The sequence below is a fragment of the Cryptotermes secundus genome, unplaced genomic scaffold, assembly GCF_002891405.2.
Source record: "Cryptotermes secundus unplaced genomic scaffold, Csec_1.0 scaffold62, whole genome shotgun sequence".
Classification (NCBI taxonomy): Eukaryota; Metazoa; Arthropoda; class Insecta; order Blattodea; family Kalotermitidae; genus Cryptotermes; species Cryptotermes secundus.
In genome coordinates, this window is record NW_019727786.1 from 388734 (window position 1) to 412016 (window position 23283).

The 23283-nt window shown below is 37.9% G+C and overlaps 1 protein-coding gene and 1 long non-coding RNA gene across 4 annotated transcripts in view; one reads left to right on the forward strand and one right to left on the reverse strand.

Annotated features, from left to right (window-relative positions):
• Window positions 1-22516, forward strand: part of LOC111864934 (proto-oncogene tyrosine-protein kinase ROS) — a 133100-nt gene extending 110584 nt beyond the window's left edge. For 2 of the 3 annotated variants that reach the window (XM_023852564.2, XM_023852566.2), the window contains exons 29-38: window positions 467-663; window positions 2552-2812; window positions 5603-5830; window positions 6763-7076; window positions 9740-9934; window positions 12816-13054; window positions 13455-13646; window positions 16158-16312; window positions 20491-20544; window positions 21413-22516. In XM_023852564.2, coding sequence (XP_023708332.1) covers window positions 467-663; window positions 2552-2812; window positions 5603-5830; window positions 6763-7076; window positions 9740-9934; window positions 12816-13054; window positions 13455-13646; window positions 16158-16312; window positions 20491-20544; window positions 21413-22182 — 2605 coding nt within the window. In that variant the 3' untranslated portion in view covers window positions 22183-22516. The remainder of the gene's footprint in view (window positions 1-466; window positions 664-2551; window positions 2813-5602; window positions 5831-6762; window positions 7077-9739; window positions 9935-12815; window positions 13055-13454; window positions 13647-16157; window positions 16313-20490; window positions 20545-21412) is intronic. The other variant, XM_023852565.2, reaches the window with a different exon arrangement.
• On the reverse strand, window positions 359-21686 carry LOC111864935. Its single transcript, XR_002842874.2, has 3 exons — window positions 21598-21686; window positions 4490-4722; window positions 359-515 (listed from the first exon to the last, which is right to left on the reverse strand). It is a non-coding gene; the product is annotated as an uncharacterized LOC111864935 (long non-coding RNA).
• Window positions 22517-23283: the final 767 nt, after the last annotated feature.

The window sequence follows — 23283 nt, forward strand, 5'->3', positions numbered from 1 at the left end:
ACATATCAACAATAACAGGAGGAGTACAAATTAGGAAGCTCATTATGTAATTTTTTTACCATCCTCTTGCTTCTTCTTCACATTTAGGCCCAAATAATCTCCTCAACACCCTGTTTCTTGGCATTTTCAATTTATGTTTCTTCCCCTGCATAGCAGACCAAGTTTTATACAAAAAAAAAAGGTAAAATTATGATTTTATATATTTTAGTCTTTAGGTTTTAAATATCAGATAGAAGTACTAAGGTTTCTGAATTGTATGGCACCAGCCAAAATAAATACATTTAAAAAGATGAAGAAAGCAGTCTTCTGGGCTTTGGCGCCGTGTATATGTGGTGTTAACCGACGTTTCNGATGTTTTAGACATGCAAATAATTATAATCGTTTGTGTAATCAGAATCCGTGATAAGATAACTAAAACTGATTGGTTCTGAAAATCCCATTTATTCAAAAACTTTCTGTGTTGCAGGTATGACATCCAGTACCGTGAAGCCGGTTCAGCACATTGGAACAACTTACTGAAAGAAACAGAAGACACAAATGTCTATTTTGTGGATCACTTATTTCCAAAAACATACTATATATTTAGACTTTCTTTAATTTACCCTCAATCTTCAGTGCCATACATATGGCCCCTAGACGAAAGATTTGCCTATGAATCATTAGGTAAGAATTCATCTATCCTGGAAGAACAGAGAAAATTATATGATGAACGGCTTCAATATTTGTGCTCCACAGCTAATATTGTTATGCTGATTAAATCATTAAACTGCCATTTTCCATTATATAGATTATACAGCATTTAATACAGGATGATTTTAATTTATGAATAAAATGTGGAAAGACATGAATGTAGCCTATTTAATACATTATCTCAGGATATGACTGGAGGAACTGAGGGAAAACACTAAAAGCTTTCACCAGATAGCCACTATTTGGGACAAGATTCAAACCCAGTACTTCAAGAATATGAATTAGGAATTCTAACCAGTCAGCCATGAAGGTCAGTGATGAAGGTGTCAGGAACTATAATGTACATGGGAGAATAAATAGAACATACATCATGTTGATTGGAGGACATCATGATAAGTGATCTGTCAGGAGATCAAGGTGTAGATGGCAGCATAATATTGAAATAAACCTCAGAGAAACAGGCTGTCATGAAGTGAACTGAGCTGAGCTGAGCTGACACAAGGTTTATTTCAGTTGTGGGTCCTTTTGGCCCCAGTGATTAACCATCTTAACCATATCAAAATGAAATTTCTTGATCAAGATAAATTGCTCACAGAAGATCCTGTACTACTGACTTCATTTCAGCCTTACTCTCAATAAATACATAGGTAAGTCAATAAGTAAGTTACAAATGGTTATAGAACTTAAATATGATTACTGATCTGAAAAATGCTTTTATTTCTCAACATAATCTCCCTGTACATTGAGGCACCTGTCCCATCATTTCACAAGCCCCTGAAACCCAGCAGCATAAAATTCTTGGGGCTGCTGTTAGAACCAGATGGTGACTGGGATCACGAAGGCATACTGCTCACCGCATTCCAGTCTCAAGGACAAACCGTAAATGCCGACTCCTACTGTAACATCCTCAGGAAACTTCATAAGGCCATTCAACGGAAGCGACCAGGACTCCTCACGAAAGGCGTGTTGCTCTTGCATGACAACACGCGTCCCCATGCTGCCAACAAGACAAATGAAACGCTGCGAAATTTCAAGTGGGAAGTCCTCGAGCATCCTCCGTATAGCCCGACCTTGCTCCAAGCGACTTCCATTTGTTTGGCCCTCTTAAACATCATCTTTCGGTTGAATATTATCCCGATGACGAAGCTGTAGAAAGGGAAGTCACCGCCTGGTTCCAACAGCAGCCCAAAGAATTTTATGCTGCTGGTTTTCAGGGGCTTGTGAAACGATGGACAAGTGCCTCAATACAGGGAGATTATGTTGAGAAATAAAAGCATTTTTCAAATCAGTACTCTTACTTGTTTAAGTTCTATATCCATTTGTAAGTTACTTATTGACTTACCCTCGTATAATGAATATTACCATGAAATATTAATTGAAATATTTCATTTGCCTATACCATCTTTTATTCCTAAAAATACATAAGAAAAATCAACATCAATGGAATAAAACTGATTTTCATGTATTGTATTTTTCAGCTTTCACAGAAGTAATACACTGACTGAAAATTACTGTCTTTTTGGGATGTGATATCTTCTGCTCTGAAGGTGGAGGCAACTGGTCCTCCTGAAATTTTGATAACTCTCTACAAGACAACCCAGTGTCACATTCCAGAAGACAGTAACCTTCATTAGTAATACCGTGATAACTTCAAACCTCACAACCCTGTGACTGATAAAGCTTCTTTCTGTGTATTCAGACTCTCCGTAAACACAGTGAAGCTCTATCTGCAGTACCAAAACCACTTCCATCTAAATCATCACTCAGAATCATCCTCCTTTCTAGCAATATACTACTTATGCAGTTAAGATATCATCATTAAAGAAACTGAGAATATAAACATACTTTTCTTAATTTTCAGGGGATTGTCCAAGCCCCCCAGGTATTCCTGTTATCCAGCAACTGAGAAGGGATGTGTATCAGGTAATATGGGACCCTTCTCGTGAGAATGGCGCTCATATAGAACTATACTGTTTGGAAGGCAAGATTGAAGGGGAGAGACGAGACAAGAGGGAAGCAAACTTTACCTCAGACACTCACAGTGCAGCCAGAATTGAGGATGATACTGCCATTGAAGCTGATGATGACAGTGATAATTGGGTGCTGTATTACAATGGAACAGGTATGAAACATAAATACATATTTTGTTTCTGTAATACTGAACCCTCTCACTGTCACTCTTTTAAGAACTGTCAAGTTTTCTGAGTACTGTTTATTTGTTTATTCTAGAAGTGATGTCAACAGTCCAGTTGTATGTAGTGATTTTATGGTAAAATGAATAATATGGAAGCATATTATCCACTGCACTCCAAAAATCTCATGTTTATACTGTCGATTACCCAAGATAAGAGGTCTTTTAGTATCTCTGTATAAGCAAATGAATTCAGTAACTTAGTTTTGTGTGAGTTAAGGCATTATATTGTTATGAAGTCCTCTGTGCCAAAGTTTTTGTTTCATTCACCAAACAGCAGCAAGTGACTTGTGTCTGGTTGGATCAAAGATCTCCTGAGTAACAAACCGTTGCTCCATTGATAAGCCAGCTAGGAACATGACAGTTGGCTGAAGAGGTCTACGATTATTCCCTCTGTCAGCCTGTCATTTATAAGTAGAAAAATATGTAGTGACTGCATTAAATAACAGTAAATGTCTGGTTCATGACTAATAAGGTGAGAGTGCATAATGTAGAAAGTCAAGCCACAGAATTTCACTACAGTGTGTTTGGAACCCAGTTTATGCATGAAGGCAAAGTAACTGTGGCCAAAGAAATACTGAGTCAAGAATTTTCAACATATTGTGACATGACATCTGACAGCCAGAATAATGGATCCAGAATAGATCATCCATGGCATGATGACAACTGGTGTCAAAAGTGGGATAATTGGATTGCATTGAATTATTAGACTTACTGAACTGTGTACTGTGAGAACAGAACCCACGTGATGGATAGTCATGGCACATTTTGACTGCCTGGTAGCTATCAAAGGGATGAGAGCTGACCAAAATAAAATGAAAGCTAAGATGGACTCCAGGCTAGAAGTGAAAGCCAGTCACAAAATGACGGAGGCCACGATAAAGACCAATCAAGAACAGATGAAAGTCAGTCAAGAAAACATGAAAGCAACATTAAGTGCCATCAAGGAGGAGAGTACAGTCAAGAAAGGACGAAGGCAGCAATTAGGAATGGCCAAGAAGAAAATGTGGTCATGATAAACTTTGTCCAGTCTGAACTCGAAGAGACCATGAAACATCGGCTAGAAGATGTCCTGGTATTGGTCGACTAATGAACACAGAGCCTCCACTAGGAACTCAATGAGAGGACTCAGTAAACACAATCAGGCCTACAAGCAATTCTGACATTCTGCAGCCACAGAATCCAGGTCAAGACAAAAACAACGAGGACCCTAGTAGAGACCATGTGGTGTGGATTCAAGGCCAAGACAGCAGAAGTAACAGGCAATTCCACCCAGGGACTTGATCTCACACAGCACAAGTTCATAACACAGCTAAAAAAAGCCAAGGCCTGAGCAGCACAGCAAACTGGCAGTGGTACAGGGGATGATGCTGGTATTTTGTAAAAGAAGCTTCAACAACAGTACTCTTAAAAGCAGTAGCTCTAGCCAGGCTAATGGCTTGAAACTTTCTCAGAGATATAGCACAGTTCTTCTTTTCATAAAACCAGTGATCCATTGTTCACCTGCTCAGCCATTCACATCCTCCTGATAAGCTAGTTTCATTACTTTCTTCCTTTTTAATCTTTAATGAATATGGCTAGCTGTGGTAATACAATCTGTCAACCCACCTTACTCCTTTATTCAGAATACTGCCCATACTGCACATTTATTGCTGTAGAAGAATTGTTCACTACCACTCTTATTTTGATAATGAAGATGGTCTCTGAAGGGCTGTGTGTGCAACATTAAACTGTTCTGCTGCTGCTCGAACTGCCAATCCTTCGTGAACAGCTTCAATTGATAAAGCAATTTTTGGTATGGATACTGGTGGTTGCTTGTAAGCAGCTTTACTTCTGGGCATCTGAAAACATATACCTTCTACTCATTATTTTATTCCTTGTACCTTTGCATATGTTATGCTAATGAAAAATGAACAAGAAGCTTTTGAATAGCTCTGGCAATTTGTTCATTAATTGAAAACAGAAAAAAACAGCTGCACTTACTTTAACAGCTGCTTATATATCCATCTGGTTTCACATTCATACCTTTGGTCATAGCCCCAGGTATAAGGACATGACATTTTAATTTGAAGTTGTTTTCAGCATTTATTTTTATGGATAGATAACCTTGGTCAACATCACATTAAATTCCTTAACACTATAAAGAAAGTAGAATATACAATAAGTTTTAATATGATCCCTTAGCTTTTCATTCAAAATTTAGAATTCTTGGTCAGTATAAGTAGAACAGATGTCAGAGAACATAAATGGTATAATTACAACAGACTTATGCTGCTGCCATTGTTTTGTGTGGCATAAAACCTTGATGAATGTAATACCAATCTATCAGTTCTAGAACAGATACTTCTGTGTCACAATTCAAAGAGTTGAGATGGGTGGCCTGAGGTACATGATGTCCCTATGTACAAGGGTCTCCTCTACATAGCATCTAACTGGAAAAATACACCTCTAGGGAAAGAGAAGTTTTGTTTTTACTCTGGAGGGATTAAGCTTTTTGAAACAGTGACTAACAGGATGCAAGATTGAAAAGGCTGATAATAACTATATTGGACTATAGCAACAACTGATCTACATGGAATAAAAACTGTAAATATTCTATATTACAGTATTGCAGGCTACCTTTGGTGCTAGGAGAACACATTTACCCAAGTAGCTCAAGTTTCTCTTATTGACAGTGTTAAAAGTACCTCTTTACAAACAGTAATTAAATTTCTTTTGCAGAAAACTACTGGATTATTACAGATCTCAGCCCAAGTCTGAAGTACATCTTCAGAGTCCGATCTATGAACAGATATGGCTGGAGTGACTTCAGTGTAGCAAGTGAATCATTTGATTTCACTGAAGCAGCCATGCTAGCAAAACAGCAAGAGCTAGAAATTGTACTCAGCATTTTGATACCAACTGTAATGGTAACCATTTGTATAACTGGAATATTCATACTGATATATGGTAAGTATTCATGTTTCAGAAGTTTTTGGCATTATTTTAACCCTTTGAGGCCCAGTTAACATATGACATCCCACAAAACCCAGTTCACTGTATTCAAATTTTAAACTTTCTGGTTCAGTATGACACTGATCTTTGATTCATTTTTGATCATCAAACATCAGACTTTTTTCAAAAGAGGGGTCAACCTGACAAAATAATGTTTCCCAAAAGTGATGCACCAGTGACTGCCAGTCCAAAGCTTAAATGGTCCATAAATTCCACTTAGTATTTTATGTTACATATATTTTACTACAGAATAAACAAATTCCTGCTTTACAACTAGCAAGGTACCCTTTCTATTTTCATTTTTTCCTTTAGCAATTAAATAGTTTCTATTGAACACTACTAGTTTCTTGAACAGAGGTCTCACTATACAAGTTTATTATGATTACTTTTGTTTCTGATACACCTTGACCTGATAATATGAGGAACTTCTGATAATTTATGTTAGTTCATATGCCTTCATGCATTATTTTTATTGTGAGTGTTAACTGTGGATGATGATCATTCTTCCATTTTACTTCCATATAAAGACATAATTTTTTATATTGTAAAGATGTTTAGATTATTGTACAGCATGAGACATAGTGAGTACCAGTCCTTAGAAAACCCACTGCTGTTTTACCAGTATCTTAATCAGAAATTGTTGGAATTCACCATAAGAATTGTCTATAAGTATTTTCTGAATGTCTAATCAGGTATTATATGATATTTCTGGTCAATTTATTTGATAATATGAAAAACCAAATGGGAAGAGTTTCATTTTATTTTGTTTGAATTTTAAATTTTCATACTTCCACTGATAAAAATGTAATTACACAAATATTTGAGTCTGACAGAGAACCGAAAGGAATTTGGAATTTTCAGACATCATTTTCTTATCTCTGGTGTAGTATTTCAGCGTCGGGAAAAGGAGAAGAAATCTCTGCAAGTGATGACACTGACAACAGCAACTCGAGGACCAGACGTTGAACTGGCAACATTGAGAGAACTTCCTCGCAGAGGAAACTTTATCCAGAACACAAATGCTCTCTATATAACAGCTGACATCCCTACAGATGAAGAGATTGCATTGTTACCTCATATTCGCAGAGATCAGATTACTCTGACAAAATTCCTTGGTAGTGGAGCCTTTGGGGAAGTGTTTGAAGGCAATGCAAGAAACCTGCCTAATTCTGGAGGAGCTGAGACAAAAGTTGCTATTAAGGTAGGAACATAAGGTAGTCTAATCTGTGATCTTCAGGTTTCAAAGCTAGTACAGATTAATAATATTGGTTTTCAGACTTGATGAGCATGCTTGTCTAATTGTCTTCCATTTCACCAAACATTTACCCTGAAGATGGCAACAAAATGTCAAATACAATTAAACAAGTAACACAACTTGTTACAAGGTTACAACAGGTTAATGTTTAGAAAATCATAATTGCTGAAAACGCATATATTTAAGAATGTGCACATGTGATTTAACGAAAAATTGAAGTTAGATTCAGATTCTGCTGTATGAGTAAGAAAAAGGGGTGCAGGGAACTGAGATAAACCACATGCTCTTTTCCTACACTAGCAGATGTGTAGAATCATGAACAGTGTGTTACTAATGCACAGCACTGGTTAGCTCCTTGAACCAGTGAAAAAATGAGCTAATTTGAGAGTCTCAGCATATCTTTGTAATCTTACCATCAGTTACCATTCAGAGAGCACAGCAGGTAAGGCCAAACAACTCAGGTAGCTCAAGCGGTAATACTTCTCACTTTCACTCAGGTAGTGCTTGGTTAAAATTGTCTGGGACACCAACTGCCCTGAATGACAGTTTTCATGATTTTCCTCATTCCTTCAAGGCAAATGCTTGGGATAATACCTTAAGAATAGGCCATGACAGCTTTATTTGATACTATACAGTACTGAATTGCTTCAAGCATTGCTAAATACAGTGCAGATACATGATACCCAACCCAGAGTGCATTTCTTTTGCAAGTAGGGAGTTATCAGAAAACAAGGAGATGCTTTATTGCCACTGATTTTCAACTTTGCTTTAGAATATGCCACTAGGAAGGTACAGGAAAACTAGGTGGGACTGAAATTAAATTGGACACAACAGCTGTTGGTCTATGCGGATGATGTGAATCTACTGGGTGATAATATAAATACCATAAAGAAAAACAGACTTTAATTGACACCAATAAGGAGGTTGGTCTAGAAGTAAACATGGAGAAAACTAAGTATATATTGCTGTCTTATCACCAGATTGCTGGGCAAAATCATGACATGAAGGCAGCTAACAGATGTTTTGAAAATGTGGCACAGTTCTAATACTTGGGAATGACTATAACAAATCAAATCCTGATTCAGGAAAACTAAGAGGAGACTGAATTTGGGTAATGCTTGCTACAATTCAGGCCAGAACCTTTCGCCTTCTCGTCTGCTGTCCAAAAACATAAAAATTACAATATACAAAAATATAATTTTGCCTGTGGTTCTGTACGGGTGTGAAACTTGATCTCTGACATTAAGAGAGGAACACAGACTAAGGGTGTTTGAGAGCAGGGTGCTGAGGAGAATATGTGGAACAAAGAGAGATGAAATGATTGGAGGTTTAATAAAACTATATAATGAACTTGTACTCTTCTCCAAGTATAATTAGAATGATCAAGTCAAGAAGGGTGACATGGGCAGGGCATGTAGCATGAATGGGAGAGAAGAGGAATGCATACAGAATATTTGTGGCAAAGCCAGAAGGAAAGAGACCACTAGGAACACCAAGATGTAGGTGGGTGGATAATATTAAAATTGATCTTAGAGACACATGATGGAATGGTATGGATTGGATTGATGTGGCTCTGGATATGGACCAGTGGAGGGCTCTTGTGAACAGGGTAATGAACCTTCGGATTCCATAAAATGCTGGGGAGTTCTTGAGTGGCTGCACACAACTGACGGCTTCTCAAGAAGGGCTCAGCTCCATGAGTGATCTGCTGCCCATCACAGTGAAGACATGGTCTAAGGCATGAACTGTCTTTGCTCATTTGAACACTGGGATCATGAGTTTGAATGCCACTCAAGGCATGGATGTTTGTCAGCATTTATTCTGAGTTTATGTAGGAAGCGGCCTTGTGACAGACTGATCCCCCATCCAAGGAGTCCTACTGATTGTCTTCTGATTATGAAACTGAAGTGAAACAAAGCATTTCATGGATGCCCCTATGCTCCAAAGTGGGAGCAGGAGGAAAAAGAGAGAAAGAGATTGGTATCTGCCTGGGGAAACTGAGGAAAACCATATTGGACGATACTCTGGCCAAGATTCAAATGAAACATTTTCTGAACACAAGTTGAGAGCTTTACTGTTACACCAACTCCCTTAATTCATTTATGTACCATCATTTTCTTTACCTTTACAGTTGTAGGATTTAATGTACAGTATGTCAGCTGTCTCAAGGTTTCAACCATAATAATAAATGTTAAATGTTGCAACTGTGGTAACAAGACAATATGACACACATGGTTAAAAAAATTCTTCCAAAGACAATAATAGTTGCAACACATTATATTCTGAATGAGAAACGTGAGTAGTTTTAGTTTTTGCTTACTTACACTAAAATGCCCATTTCAGATTTCTTTCAGGTACAGTAAATTTGAAAAGTAAATTGAGTGAAATATTAAATGGAGGAAGTATTTACTATTTGGATTAGCATCTTTGGATCACTGCAATTGAACATCAAATGAGAGAAAACCTCAGATCAAGGAACACTGAATGGGGGTTTCCGCTGCCTGATGATTACAGCAACACATAAAAAATGCACTGAAATAATTATTGTAGCATGTATGTATGATAGTTGTTGTACAACAAAACTTTTCCTGTTGCTGTGTTTCTTGCAGACATTACGAAAGGGAGCTACTGAACAAGAAAAGGCTGAGTTTTTAAAAGAAGCTCAACTGATGAGCAACTTTAAGCATGAGCACATTCTTCAGCTCTTGGGAGTCTGCCTTGATAATGACCCAAATTTTATCATAATGGAATTAATGGAGAATGGAGACTTGCTGAGTTACCTCCGGTCAAACAGACCACTCCTAGTAAGTAATGCATCACAAGTCCCTTGATATATATTACATACTAATGTTCTTCACCAAGTGTGTGAATTTTGAATTCATATGCATTTCTAGTCATATAAAAATAAATCACAAACTGTGATGATAATAATAAGATCTTGTTCAGTCCTATTTTGGCATGTCATCGGCCTGTGTTACTGTTTATTTAGTACACTGTTGCCATTTCGATGCTCACCTTATTTTGTAGTCAGATGTAATCTTCATGTTTTGTTGCTTTGTATTTATTACATACTACTAATATGTTGACAATCTGTTAAAATTCTCCAAGAAATATAATTCTTATTGTATAAAATAAAAGCATAACATAATAATAAGAATAATACTGTCACATGTTAGTGACTAGACACAGGGTTTGGACTGATAATTGGATTTATTAGTGCAATTCTACATGGAAAAGGTTGAGGAATATTGTTGTATATATATTCTTGTGAAAAATAATTTGTCATACTGTAAAACATATGGGTACACAATTTGGAGTAAGGAGTTTTTCAATCCCCTAGTACTAGGAGACTAGCACCCAGGTTTTAACTTGGGGGTTACTCCTAATCATCCAAGAGTAGGGAATTCCATATCTCCCAGTACTGTGTGGTTTTCTAGAAGAAATAACTGCCTACTTTCCTTTGACATAACATGGACTGCATAGAAAATGATGCCTCCGACAATTCTTCATTGCTGAGGGAACATCTTTAACAAGTTGTTACCTAGCAATGATATGGGGATAGAGAGACAGACCCATAGACCCTCCTTTGATAAAATCCCACATAGAAAATGACATGCCCAACAATTCTTCTACTGTAGCACGTATTTGATACCACAGGAATGTGTTTATCAAGCCGTTGCCTACAGCAGAATGGGGGATACATACATACAGACACACAGACTGCAGGAAGGGATTCATGAAATATGCTGTTGATATGGGCTCAGCTGCCATGATATACATACTGTAGTGTGTAGAGACATTACTATGCAATGACCATAAGATAGGCAAATATACCAGGCCTGTTTCTAGGCAAAGGCTCAGCAAACACGTTCCTCTTGCTATGCAGCAGATTCTTAATATTGTAACGTGTTTCGTTACTGAAGACGCCGTAGAGATTGTTAATTGGTTTATTCAACAACCTACAAGTAATGGCTACAATTAATTATGACAATGTTGTGGGGTTTCACACTTTATAACCCTAATTGCAATAATCTGTTAACACTGTTGTGGGGTTTCGCAATTTATAACCCTATTCACAAATCAGTTCATTCTATCTTCAGTAGACTACACTTTTCACAGTACGGGAGCTATACAAGTGTCACTCTGTTACACACTCCAAATTAATTCTCAGTTACACACATGTCCAGTACTTCTTTCCGCGACGGCTGCTATAGTTCAACTCTAGACTGCTGACTGGAGAATTGTCGTTGGCGCTGATACACTTTAACTCTCTCTCCGGGGACGGCTACAAGTTAAGTTGACTACAACTGAACTCGGGGATGGCCACACTACAACAACTCCTCGCAGGCAGTGCAGCTCTCTTATATAGTGGCTGTGTGTGCCTGTTACGTAGCAACGCTGTTACCTCACGCTGTCTTACGTCACCGCGCGTTGCGCATTACGTTACCGTGCGGAGGGTAGATGACGGAGCGCTGACTCACCCTCCGCGTCACTGCTGGTGGGGGGGGGGAGTTCTCCATTGCGCAACATGTCACAATATTGTAACAGTTGGACTATAATAATGGAAGAGCTGTGTCTTCTACATGTTCTCCGTTGTGCAACATGTCACAATATTGTAACAGTTGGACTATAATAATGGAAGAGCTGTGTCTTCTACGTGGTCCATGCTGAGATGTTATAACTAAGACAAGGTTTGGAGCTTAGTCAGTGGAGAGTGAGTTCTATATGGGAGTTTGTGAAGAGAAAACTTCAGCAGAGGCACAGGAATTGCCACTGTTGGAGCAGATAACGTCTAATAACAGCCTGAGAACACTAGACTATGTGCTTTAGTGAACTGTAAAGTGTGAAAATAGTGATTAGTGTTAGAGTTTAGTTATCATCTGTAAGTGGTCTATAAATCTATTCACCAATCCAAATCCTGTCTATAGTCACACATAAATGTTACAATATCAAGTTTCATAAAGATTGGTTCAGGCATCCAAAAGTTGTTGGGGGGGGGGATTCACAAACACACAGGATGGAGATCGCATAAGCCTACTTTAGGAAAGTGGGCTAAAACACAAACACTTAGCCACCCAGACTGCATGCATCATTACAATAATGCAACGACGACTGATAAAGTTTGTCACATAAGGCCTGACAGAATACTTCCAAAGACAGACATTTCTAAATGGAGCTACAAGTGTTGACTGTGAGTTAATTAACATTAAATTTAGAACTGTTATTAATCTCTTATCTTAGCATAATCACTGCCAGAAGTTTAAATGACAGTTTAATCCTGATGGCTAGATGCATTAACACAAGCATATTCAATTAAAAAGTAAACAAATGTTTGTAAATATTGTACGTCAAAAACTAGTAAGTGTACCGACTCCTCATAAGCTGTTCTGTGATAACTGAATGTTCTGTGCTGATTGAATGCCATTTGCAGGAGGAAAGATGAATTACTTACATAACTGTCAAAAAACATTACAAGCATTGGGACAGCTCACATATTTGAGCAGTAGTGTCATTGTTGGCAGTGAATCTGTTTCTTACACAAATGCTGAGAAAAATGTGATTTCAAAGTGAGACTCAAAGTTTTTAAGTTGCTGCATGTGTATATATGTTGGGATGTGGACTTATCCTTGTGATTGCTTTAATGCTACTCTCCTCCTTTCATGAGATAAATATTTTTTTTTTCAGTACACAGGAAATTCTCTTACATTACTTGACCTGTTGGCAATGTGTGTAGATGTTGCCAGAGGTTGCAGATATTTGGAAGAAATGCATTTTGTTCACCGAGATTTGGCATGTCGCAATTGTCTAGTATCATCAGGAGATCCTCAGAACAGGATAGTTAAGATTGGAGACTTTGGCCTTGCAAGAGATATATACAAGAATGACTATTATCGAAAAGAAGGAGAAGGACTATTACCTGTAAGGTATGTTCACATGTTGCCATATCATATGGTATGTTCACAGTCCCTTTCTATAATTTATTGCTGTAAGAATAAACCAAGGTAACTCGATATTTGACTACAGAGTGGACAGTTGAGGTCTGACTCCTGGAATAAGTACAGATCTTTCTCTTTCCCATCACACCCATGTTTCTGAAGCCTACCCATTTTCTTGTTCAGTGGTTACCACCAGAACATCCCCAAGAGCAGAGATTGGACCCCTGTTTCATGATATGGTGATTAACTTCAGGGACAACTGACATTTATCTCTCTTGTTACTTACTATATTTCACATCATTTGTTAAACAAATAGTTGGTTATTTAATATTTTTAAGAACTGATATTCAGGAAGAAACCACATATATGGAAAGGACTACTTTTACAGATGGATGGCCCCTGAATCACTGGTGGATGGCGTGTTCACTTGCCAGTCAGATGTGTGGGCTTTTGGTGTCCTTATCTGGGAAATCATGACACTTGGACAGCAGCCATATCCAGCTAGAACCAACCTGGAAGTTCTGCATTATGTCAGGAATGGTGGACGCCTGGGGAGACCAAACAACTGTCCAGAAGAGCTGTATGTGTAATAGGATATATAGTGCAACCCCAATTTAATGATCAAGTTAAGGTTTTACTTCATTTAACATTCAATTCCACAAATCCCAAGTCAATCACCTTACTGACAAATTTACTCTATTCAAGATTTTCTTCAGTTTAGTGTTCAAATTCATCACTCCCCACAGAAACCTTAAATGGGAGCTTCACTGTATTTTTATCATCTCTTGCTTAATGCACAGAGAAGCAGTGTCCATGATACAGAACAGGAAATGAAGCATACGTTGGAGTAACATCGTGCACATGTACTAACTGTCACATGTTGGCGACTACACATGGGCATTGGATTGATTATTGGAATTACTGAACACTTATAACCCTTAACTACAAATAATCATAATGCTCTTACTAATTTACACACTCTACAAAGAAGAAGTAGTTCCATGGATCGACCCCCTTCACTCCTCCCTCAAGCTGTTATATTTCCTCTTACAGCATACTTCCCTACAATCCCATCAAGTCATCTAATCAGTTTGTTCACATGAATATTCACAGTGGTAACCACACAATAGCTGTTGCTAGTGACAAGTACTCTGTGCTGGTTGACACAGAACAGTGGGAGATGGAGAGGAAGGGAAATGAGGAACCCTCAAGTACTGTCATCCCCACCATTCATGGGACTCCCTTCCATGGCCTCAGTATAAGTGAATTTCATTTTGATAAATACATAATAACTACACAAAGCATAATTAGAACTTGCCTGTTAATAAATATGGAAGTTTGGTGTCATGTAATTTTTAGAATTTTGCGAAAAATTTAAAATACAGCCACGTCTGCTATGTAGTGTTTAAATTACTTGGTCACTGCATATATAATTATGTAGTTCAACATTTCTCATAATGGGTTTGATGGTAAAAGAAGTAAAGTGGGTGAATTTCCCTTCAACCCTTTCTATGCTAGTCCAGCTTAGAAAATCAATCTGTACATCTTGCCACACAGTAATGGAAGTTTATAATTCTCAGTTGCAAAACTCACAAACGCAGTGAAACATTCATCTTACAATCCCAGATTTTTTAAATTTGTTATGTCCTGAAAGTCATCCTGGGCCGACGGTTCTAAAGCGGCTTTGTTCACTGCACCACTCCATCCTGCTGTGCACCCACCTTCAAGATGGCCTTCAGTTCATTCAGTGTTACCATGTACATGCTGTAAAGCGTGCCAAAGACCAGCTTCCCATCTATAGCTTTGCAAAAGTTTGCTGTCTTCTCCACGCTATTCAGAACAGAGGTCCACTCTGAGCTTTCCCCCACTTCAGCCGGTGTACATCCAAAAACGTTCTCAATGCACTGAATATTTTATATACTTGTTGCACTACAGAAGTTGCATCTTGGTATTTTTTCATTACGGCATGATAAATTTCAGTGATGCTAGCTTCTGTGTCCAGTATTTCCAGAATCCCAGTACTGGAACATCCGCCATCTTGGTGTACAGTCAAGTTCACCACGCCATAAGTAGTGATTAAATAAACAGCCTCAGCAAGGAGAAGATATAAAATGCCGCTTCCAACAATTCTTCTATTCTTGCATCAGTCTGTTGCTGCAGAAACATCTCTAACCTTGCCCTACAACAACTCTTTCTTCTCCTTCCAATATTCCAGCTTTCAGGCCATCATGTCAAAATACATATACTTTAAACTGCAGAATAATAATTTGCTCTGCAGTCCTCCACACAAGGGAAGAGTTCAAGCATATAATACTAAGGTTTATGAAGCACTAATACCTTACTTCCTTCCACTGTAATTTAAGTATCTGATACCACAAGGGGAAAGAAAAATTTAGTGTGTGTGCACAATGAAGTCAGTGAAACAATAAAATTTTGGAGGCTGCAGTGTTGGTATTAATAAGTGATTTGTGAAGTACAGCATCGAGATAGCCTGAGATGGCATGATACATACCAAGTTGCATGAAGATTTGTATGGAAAAATCAAGATATATTAAGGTTTTGACTCAGTAATATGAATGGCTGTAATGTTGGTATTACTGAAGGAAGGGATTTATGAAATTTATGAAATATGCCACTGAGATGGGCTCTAGTGGTTTGATATACATATCAAGTCTCATAATGATCAGTTCAGGCATTCATGTAATATTAAGGATATTACCTCAGCAGTGAGAGGCTGTATAGTGTTGGTATTATTGATGGGCGAGATATATAATGTACACCATTTAGATGGCCTCAGTGTCAAGATATATATATCAAGTTTCATGAAGATTAGTACAGGTGTTCAAGCAGTACTAAGGTTTTCCCTCAGAAATATGAGAGGCTGTAACGTTGGTATTACTGATCGGAAAAAATATTTATGAATTATGTCACTGAGCTGGGCTCAGGTGCCATTAAGATTGGTTATGGTATTCAAATGTTGTTTGGAGAGATACACACAGACAGCAAGTTGCTCTCATATACCTACTTCTATTTCTTTCAAAATAAGAAAAGTATATCAAAAATGCTGATACAACAATTTGTGGCATTCCAGACACCAGCTGATGTTGAAATGCTGGAACTATAATCCTGAGACACGACCTACATTTAAATATTGTTTGGATGTTCTGGAAGAACTAAAAAGCAAAAGTGTAGACCTTCCTCTAATAGCCATCCAGAATGGGCATTACGTGAGCAGGACACAGAATGGTATGTACACAGATCAATAAAATTAATCATTTACAGAATGATAAGTTGAAGCTCATATAATGTCTACCTTTGTATTATAAAGTATACTTCAGTAACTTAATGTCTTTTATTTTGTTCATCCTTTGCCAATTCTATAGTAGTATATTAAATTCAAAACATTTCTTCCTGTTTAGCACAGTAAAATGAAGTGAAATAATATTTAAGTTTTGGATTAGTCCAATGGCAGGGTCTGTGAACACATAACCACCAGACTGTAAAAGCAGGAAATTTCTTGATCAGCTGTGGAACTACCAACAGTTCAAGTAGCCAAGCCCAAAAGTTTATCATGTGTGTTATAATAAGTGTGACCACTCTTTTGAATAATGTCAATCATCTTAAATTTTTTTCTGACAAGATGTTCCAGAAACTGAATCTCTTTCTGCCATTGGGTATAAGTAAAGAAAAGAATCTTACTTAGTTTGGCCCATTGCTCTAGTGGTTATACACTGATGAAGACTTGCATTTTCTAATGAGCCCAGTTGAGTGAAAACCTTTCCTTCCTTGCAGCTGATGATGGAAACACATTTGATTTTTGAGATGTGTCTGAAAACACTTCAGATGCTGGACACTGTCAAAAACTAATAGTCGTGTTTATTCAAAGAAGGCTGTGCTGTGGAGATGGCATTTAAAATTTTAATATCCATTAAATCAGGTCTGCTTATACCTAATACCATTAGCATCAAATGGTCTAAATGCAGACTCTCCAAATTACTTTAAAAATACAGTGATTATAAGGCCATTAGTTCCCATGTGTTTTATTCAGAATCGATCATCTGTAGCCTTGTTTCCATCTATAACGCAACAATTTAAATTTTAAATGATACTAAATTGCATTTAATTTACTAAAATATTTGATAAATGTTTAAACTATTATTAAAATATGTGTACATTCAGTGTTTATGCAACATGTTTCAGCTGCACAGGGCCATATTCAGGCAAGACATTTTTTAAAGAGTCTACTGCACTGTGCACTTGGTCAAATAGTACTCTTAAGGGATGTCGTTGTTATCAATAATTTTGGTGATGTGGGATATTTTCTTCCTATCTTTCGTATTGGGACCATTCGTGTCCCACTGGGCATGCCGCTTTCTTTGTTATGTGCATCTAGTGTTGCTTTGTGTTCCTTGTGCTAATACCATTAACACCTCAATGCAACAGGATGCTGAAATATAATATTACAATCATTCTGTCAGTAGAGCATTTTGTCTATAGGGTGGAGAAGAGTTTGGTTCTCATCATGGTCAGAGATTTTTCTCTTTACCATCACATCCTATCCTGTATATACTGGGTACTCTTTCCCCAGGAGTGATGTAACTGAATGTGAAGCTTACCATTCAGCATGGTTTAGAGAGCGCAGAACTTCACCGTTATGTCCCCTGTAAACCTTCATATTACAGTTTTTAGGCTTAACACAAATTAGACTGGCTGATCCTTAGATTCATAAAAGCATCATCAGCATCACAATAAAATTAATTTACTGCAATACATTACAGAAAAATTAACATTATAATATTCTGTTTCAACAAAGAAAATATTCTAACTTAAGTACATTAAGAGCATAAAAATGTCTGATACATTCATTAGTGTTAACCCTAGTACAACTAACAACTTAATTCCATGGAACAGAGTCATTCTTTAGTTGCTCACCTACTTAAGGTTTCCACTTTTAATTTAACCTAAAGATAAATTACTGTGTTCACAACAGCCTGCCACTGGTCCCTATCGAGCCAAATACAGTGCACAAGAACCTGTCACAGGTCCCTATTCTGAGCCAAATAAAAACAGTGACCAAGGGCCTGCCAATGGTTCCTATCCTGAGCTAAGTGAATACAGTGCACAAGCCAAATAAAAACAGTACACAAAAGCCTGCCACAGGTCCCTATCCTGAGCCAAATGAATACAGTGAACAAGATCCTACCACAGGTCCCTATCCTAAGCCAAATAAAAACAGTACACAAAAGCCTGCCACAGGTCCCTATCCTGAGCCAAATGAATACAGTGAACAAGATCCTACCACAGGTCCCTATCCTAAGCCAAATAAAAACAGTGCACAAAAGACTGCCACAGGTCCCTACCCTGAGCTAAATGAATACAATGCACAAGAGGCTGACACTGGTCCCTATCCTGAGCCAAATGAATACAATATTCTAAAATTGTCAATGTTTTTACTGTTTTTAAGATTAATTCTTTTATGACTAATGTAAACCTTATCTACTATTAATTGTTTTTTGACAGCTGCTTGATTGATAAGCAAGATGTGATTAAGCTACTTGACGATTTCTATATCTAATTGGTTGTTTTTTGACCTTGTAAAGATCTTATGGAATCTGAAAAAATGAATGAAGGAATGAATGAATACACAAGAGCCTGCCACCGTCCCTATCCTGAACCAAATGAATACAGTACACAAAAGACTGCCACAGGTCCCTATCCTGAGCCAAATGAATACAGTACACAAGAGGCTGCCACTGGTCCCTATCTTGAGCCAAATGAATATAATACACAAGAGCCTGCCACAGGTCCCTATCCTGAGCCAAATAAAAACAGTGCACAAGAGCCTGCCATTGGTCCCTATCCTAAGCTAAATGAACCTTCAGATTCCATAAAATGTCGGGAAGTTCCTGAGTAGCTGCACAACTGGCAGCTTCTCAAGAAGGGCTCAGCTCCATGATGTTAGTTAAGTTAGTTATTAAACTCTCAACTATCTTCATCCCTCTCCAGTCAAAAGATCTTATAAATCTTACAAACATTTGTGTGTGAAGCTGATTAATGAATAGACTTGCCTGTCAAGTTACAGTCTGTGGTACTTCATTAGCTAACTCCCTGGTTTATGGTCTTTGTGTAGTTAATCAGCTGTGCAAGAAACTTCCTGTTATAAAATTCATAACTATTCTCTGTTGCCATTTGACACTGTCACTGTTATTCACTAACAAATGTTTAATATCTGTTGTGTTTGTAATGCATGTCAGCCAATGCAACCCTTTCACTGCCAGACCTTTTACTATGGGCTATGCATTAATGGCCAAGCTGCTTCATAAAAAGATTCATATATCTCAAAGGAAACAAACTTTTGTACAGTAGTGCCATCTCTTAACATATACAAGATTTTCTAGCTTTTAGCAACAACCAGATAACAGCATAGCACATGACCTGTGCAGCTTTAAGGACAGAACTACTTGTACTGTTGCTCTTGTGGCAACAACATAAGTGTGAAATGGAATAATACAGGCTGCTCAGGTACAGTAGAGGCCTGTTTGATCTTAACAAATTCAGATGTTAGATTTCCTCTTATATGAAAATTTGGCAGCGAGACTTATTCAAACCACTTATTGCGGAAGCATTGCCCATTCATACCATTTATTGCGGAGGAATTTCCCTCTTCAAATGAGACTAAATTAAGTGGAATGGCTGCGCCATAGCTCAAGTGGTTAGTCACTGGCTTCCCACCGCAGTGGCCCGGGTTTGATCCCAGGTCTGGTCAAGTGGGATTTGTGGTGGACAAAGTGGCACTGGGGCAGGTTTTCTCCGAGTACTTCGGTTTCCCCTGCCAATCTTCATTCCACCAATTGCTCCACAATCACCCTCACCTATCATCTGGGGCTGGTACAATAGGCCAGAAGTGGCTGCAGTACAAGGGACTTAGTCCCACCCCACTAGCATTAAAAAATTAAGCAGAATGAATAGAGCAACTGTTCCATGATGTAGGCCCCTTCCTGATCACTGGCCATTCTGTACCAACATTTTGGCCACTTTATCACCATAAAATTACAGAAAACTGACAGTGTTTACAATATTAGGGCTAAGCCATTTTACTTACAAAGCATGACGAACCACTGTTATAAATATAAAATTTTTGTCTAAATGTGTATACTGACTTGCTTTCACTAACATCATACAGAAAATTTGTAACTTCTTTATCATAGCTCAGTGTTATGAAACAAATACAAAATTTTACTTAGTATGGATGGCACTGTTAGTTGTTAAAGAACATAAAAAATACTGTTGTTGTTAAATCTGGATGCACCATAGGAGAACGTACCTCACCAGCTTAAGTCATTAACTGGCAGGGAGAGTGTTTAATAAATGAAAAACTAACGAAGCATGATTTTTGTGTGATACTTTCTTGCTTATTGATTCAGGTGGAATAGATAACCGTGGCTTCTTTGAAGATGAAAACCATAATAACAGTTCAGGTATAGTTTTACATTGCTTTTAACATGGTATTGATTCTAACTAATTCAGCATGTAAGGCTGGAATAATTAGGCACATTGTGAGAACTGCACATTATATGTGCCTAACACAGAATACATCTCAGTACTTAAGAAATGTATTTAAACCTCACATGAGATACAGGGTAATTTGGGCCGCGCCATAGCTCAAGCGGTTAGGCACTGGCTTCCCACCACAGCAGCCAGGGTTCGATCCCGGGTCTGATCAAATAAGATTTGTGGTGAACAAAGTGGCGCTGGGGTGGGTTTTCTCTGAGTACTTTGGTTTCCCCCGTCAATCTTCATTCCACCAAATTCTCCATCGTCATAATCACCTGGGGCAGGCTACAATAGGCCAATCAGTGGCCGCCATGCTGAGTGGGCCGAGTTGGACTCCACCCCCCACTAAGCAAATTTTACAGGGTAATTTAAAACCTATGCAACCAAGGAGAGACTAGCCAACTTCCAAGTTATGAATGTAACACACTCCACTGCATCATGATTATAATGTAAAATAATTCTAAAAACTAAATTATTCATTACATGCTCTACAACTACATTTACACACAAATGACACAGCCAGTAATACACCCAACACACACAGCACTGAAATGTATCATTGTTGCCATTTGAACTGCCATGTATAAAGACAAGAAAAGTACATTGAGACTATGTGTTACAAGAGCATTTCAGTTACCCAGAACATCTCATTCAAAGACTGGAATTTAACAACAGTCAGCCACTTTGTGGAATACGTTTTAAAACTATTAGCAGCTTACTGAATTGATTAACTGTAGCAGTCTTACTGGTAATGTTTCATAGTTTTCAAGCCATGGATTTTTTGGATTACAGGAAATTCATGGAAGACGAGCAGTGATTCTGGCAGTCAAGACCAGGTGCCTTTCCTTCAAGCATCCCATGAGATTATGTCAAGTCAGGGAGGCCAGCAACTTTCAGTACCACAAGGGCAAACAGGTCTTGCTGAAAGTCAAAATGCAAATCATATCAATGTAACACTAAGTGGGATTCCAAAATACCTTGAGTTGATCTATGATGATACGCCACCCACAGTGGGTGACGGCTATGAAATTCCAAGAGTTTTCCCTACTGGAAATGCCAATAACAAGTCTTCATCTAATGAAGCAGTGGACAGACCCAGAACATTTTCCACTTCTTCAACATTAAGTGATGGAAGTGCTGCAACACGGGCGTTGTGCCAACAGACCCATTTATTAAGTAACAAAAGTGATGAGTCAAATTCACCTGGAAAGATGGACAGTATTTTAGTGATTGGGAATATTAAGTCAAATGGTTGTATAGGAGGAATCAAGAAAAATGCAACAGAATTCAGAAGAAATGGAGAAAAGGACCTTTCTAGTCTGAAGCAACTGCTGCCATCTGTAAAGAAATGCTCCAACACCATCAATAATCATCAATCAGTTGGTGGCTGCAATAACATAAACACAAACAGTGCTTATAGTAATATGGTAAAACAACCCTTATTGGAAGAAGAGGTGACAGAAAATGCACCTGAAAGACCTCATAATTCTTCCAATGACCATAGTAAAAGTACCGTCACAATTCCACTTAATTATACACCTACTACAACTCTGCCTTCTTGAACAATGGTTCAGCTGCAGTCTCTGCAATCTGTACAATTGAAAAGTAGTTTAGGATACGAACAAAACATGTAGGCAAGCCATGCAGAAATGGTGTAACATAAACTTTGTATCAGCACATGAAGCTGATAATCTCTTGAGCCTAAAAGTATTTACAACTTCACATCTATCAGAAATGTCAGAAAATAACACAAATTTCTTCAAAGAACACTATTGTATAAAACAAGAGAGCATCATGTACATAGACTGCTTCATTATAATTCTCATACTGTTGTATGCACACATTGTATAGATCTACTCACTGTAAATAGTGTAATGAAATATATTATTATTATTATTATTATTATTATTACTTGTGGTAGTCTTATAGTTCAGACAATCACAGTGTAAAGGACACTTAACCTTTAAGTGCCGAAGTGCCCAGTTTGTGCCAGTCATGAGTAAGGTCGTCGTGGCCAAAGTACCCAGTTGTGGCCAGTCAGGCATTTAAACTCCGCTAGTGGAAGCGCGCGCACACGCCGCTAGTAGAAGCGCATGCACAGTCCTGAATATTTATTTTTAAATGTAGTAATTACCAGACCGACTTAAGTAAAACCCTAATAGAGGAATTAAAATAATACCTTACTGAACAACAGCAAATAAAAATATACGTATGAGTTATGCCAAAACTTATCCACAATCCAGTAATTTTGTTGCAGATTCTGCAGATAGGTATGTTAAAAATATAGTGTAAAATTCGATGTACATACCTTTTTTGTTGTTACCTTCTTGATGTATATATAGGTTCAAATGAAACTACAGTATTCGATTTCACTACGAACGCACACAAAAGAGATCACGCTCTGTATCTCAGCCACGATGCAGCTGTCTGTTCATTCAAATAGAAGGGGCAATAAGCTTTTGCAGCCCTAACGGAACATCTTAGCACTGAAGAGGGGACCCCTATAGCTTTCTCTTGAATAGCCATTCTTTCATTCTTCTGACCTTCAGTCAAGTATTCGAAAATCCGAAGGGTGTAAGCAGCGCTAGCAGAAGACCAAATGATTTTATTGCTTCCATCTGTTTTATGACACCAGAGACTGCTAAAATTTGTCAAGTGTTACA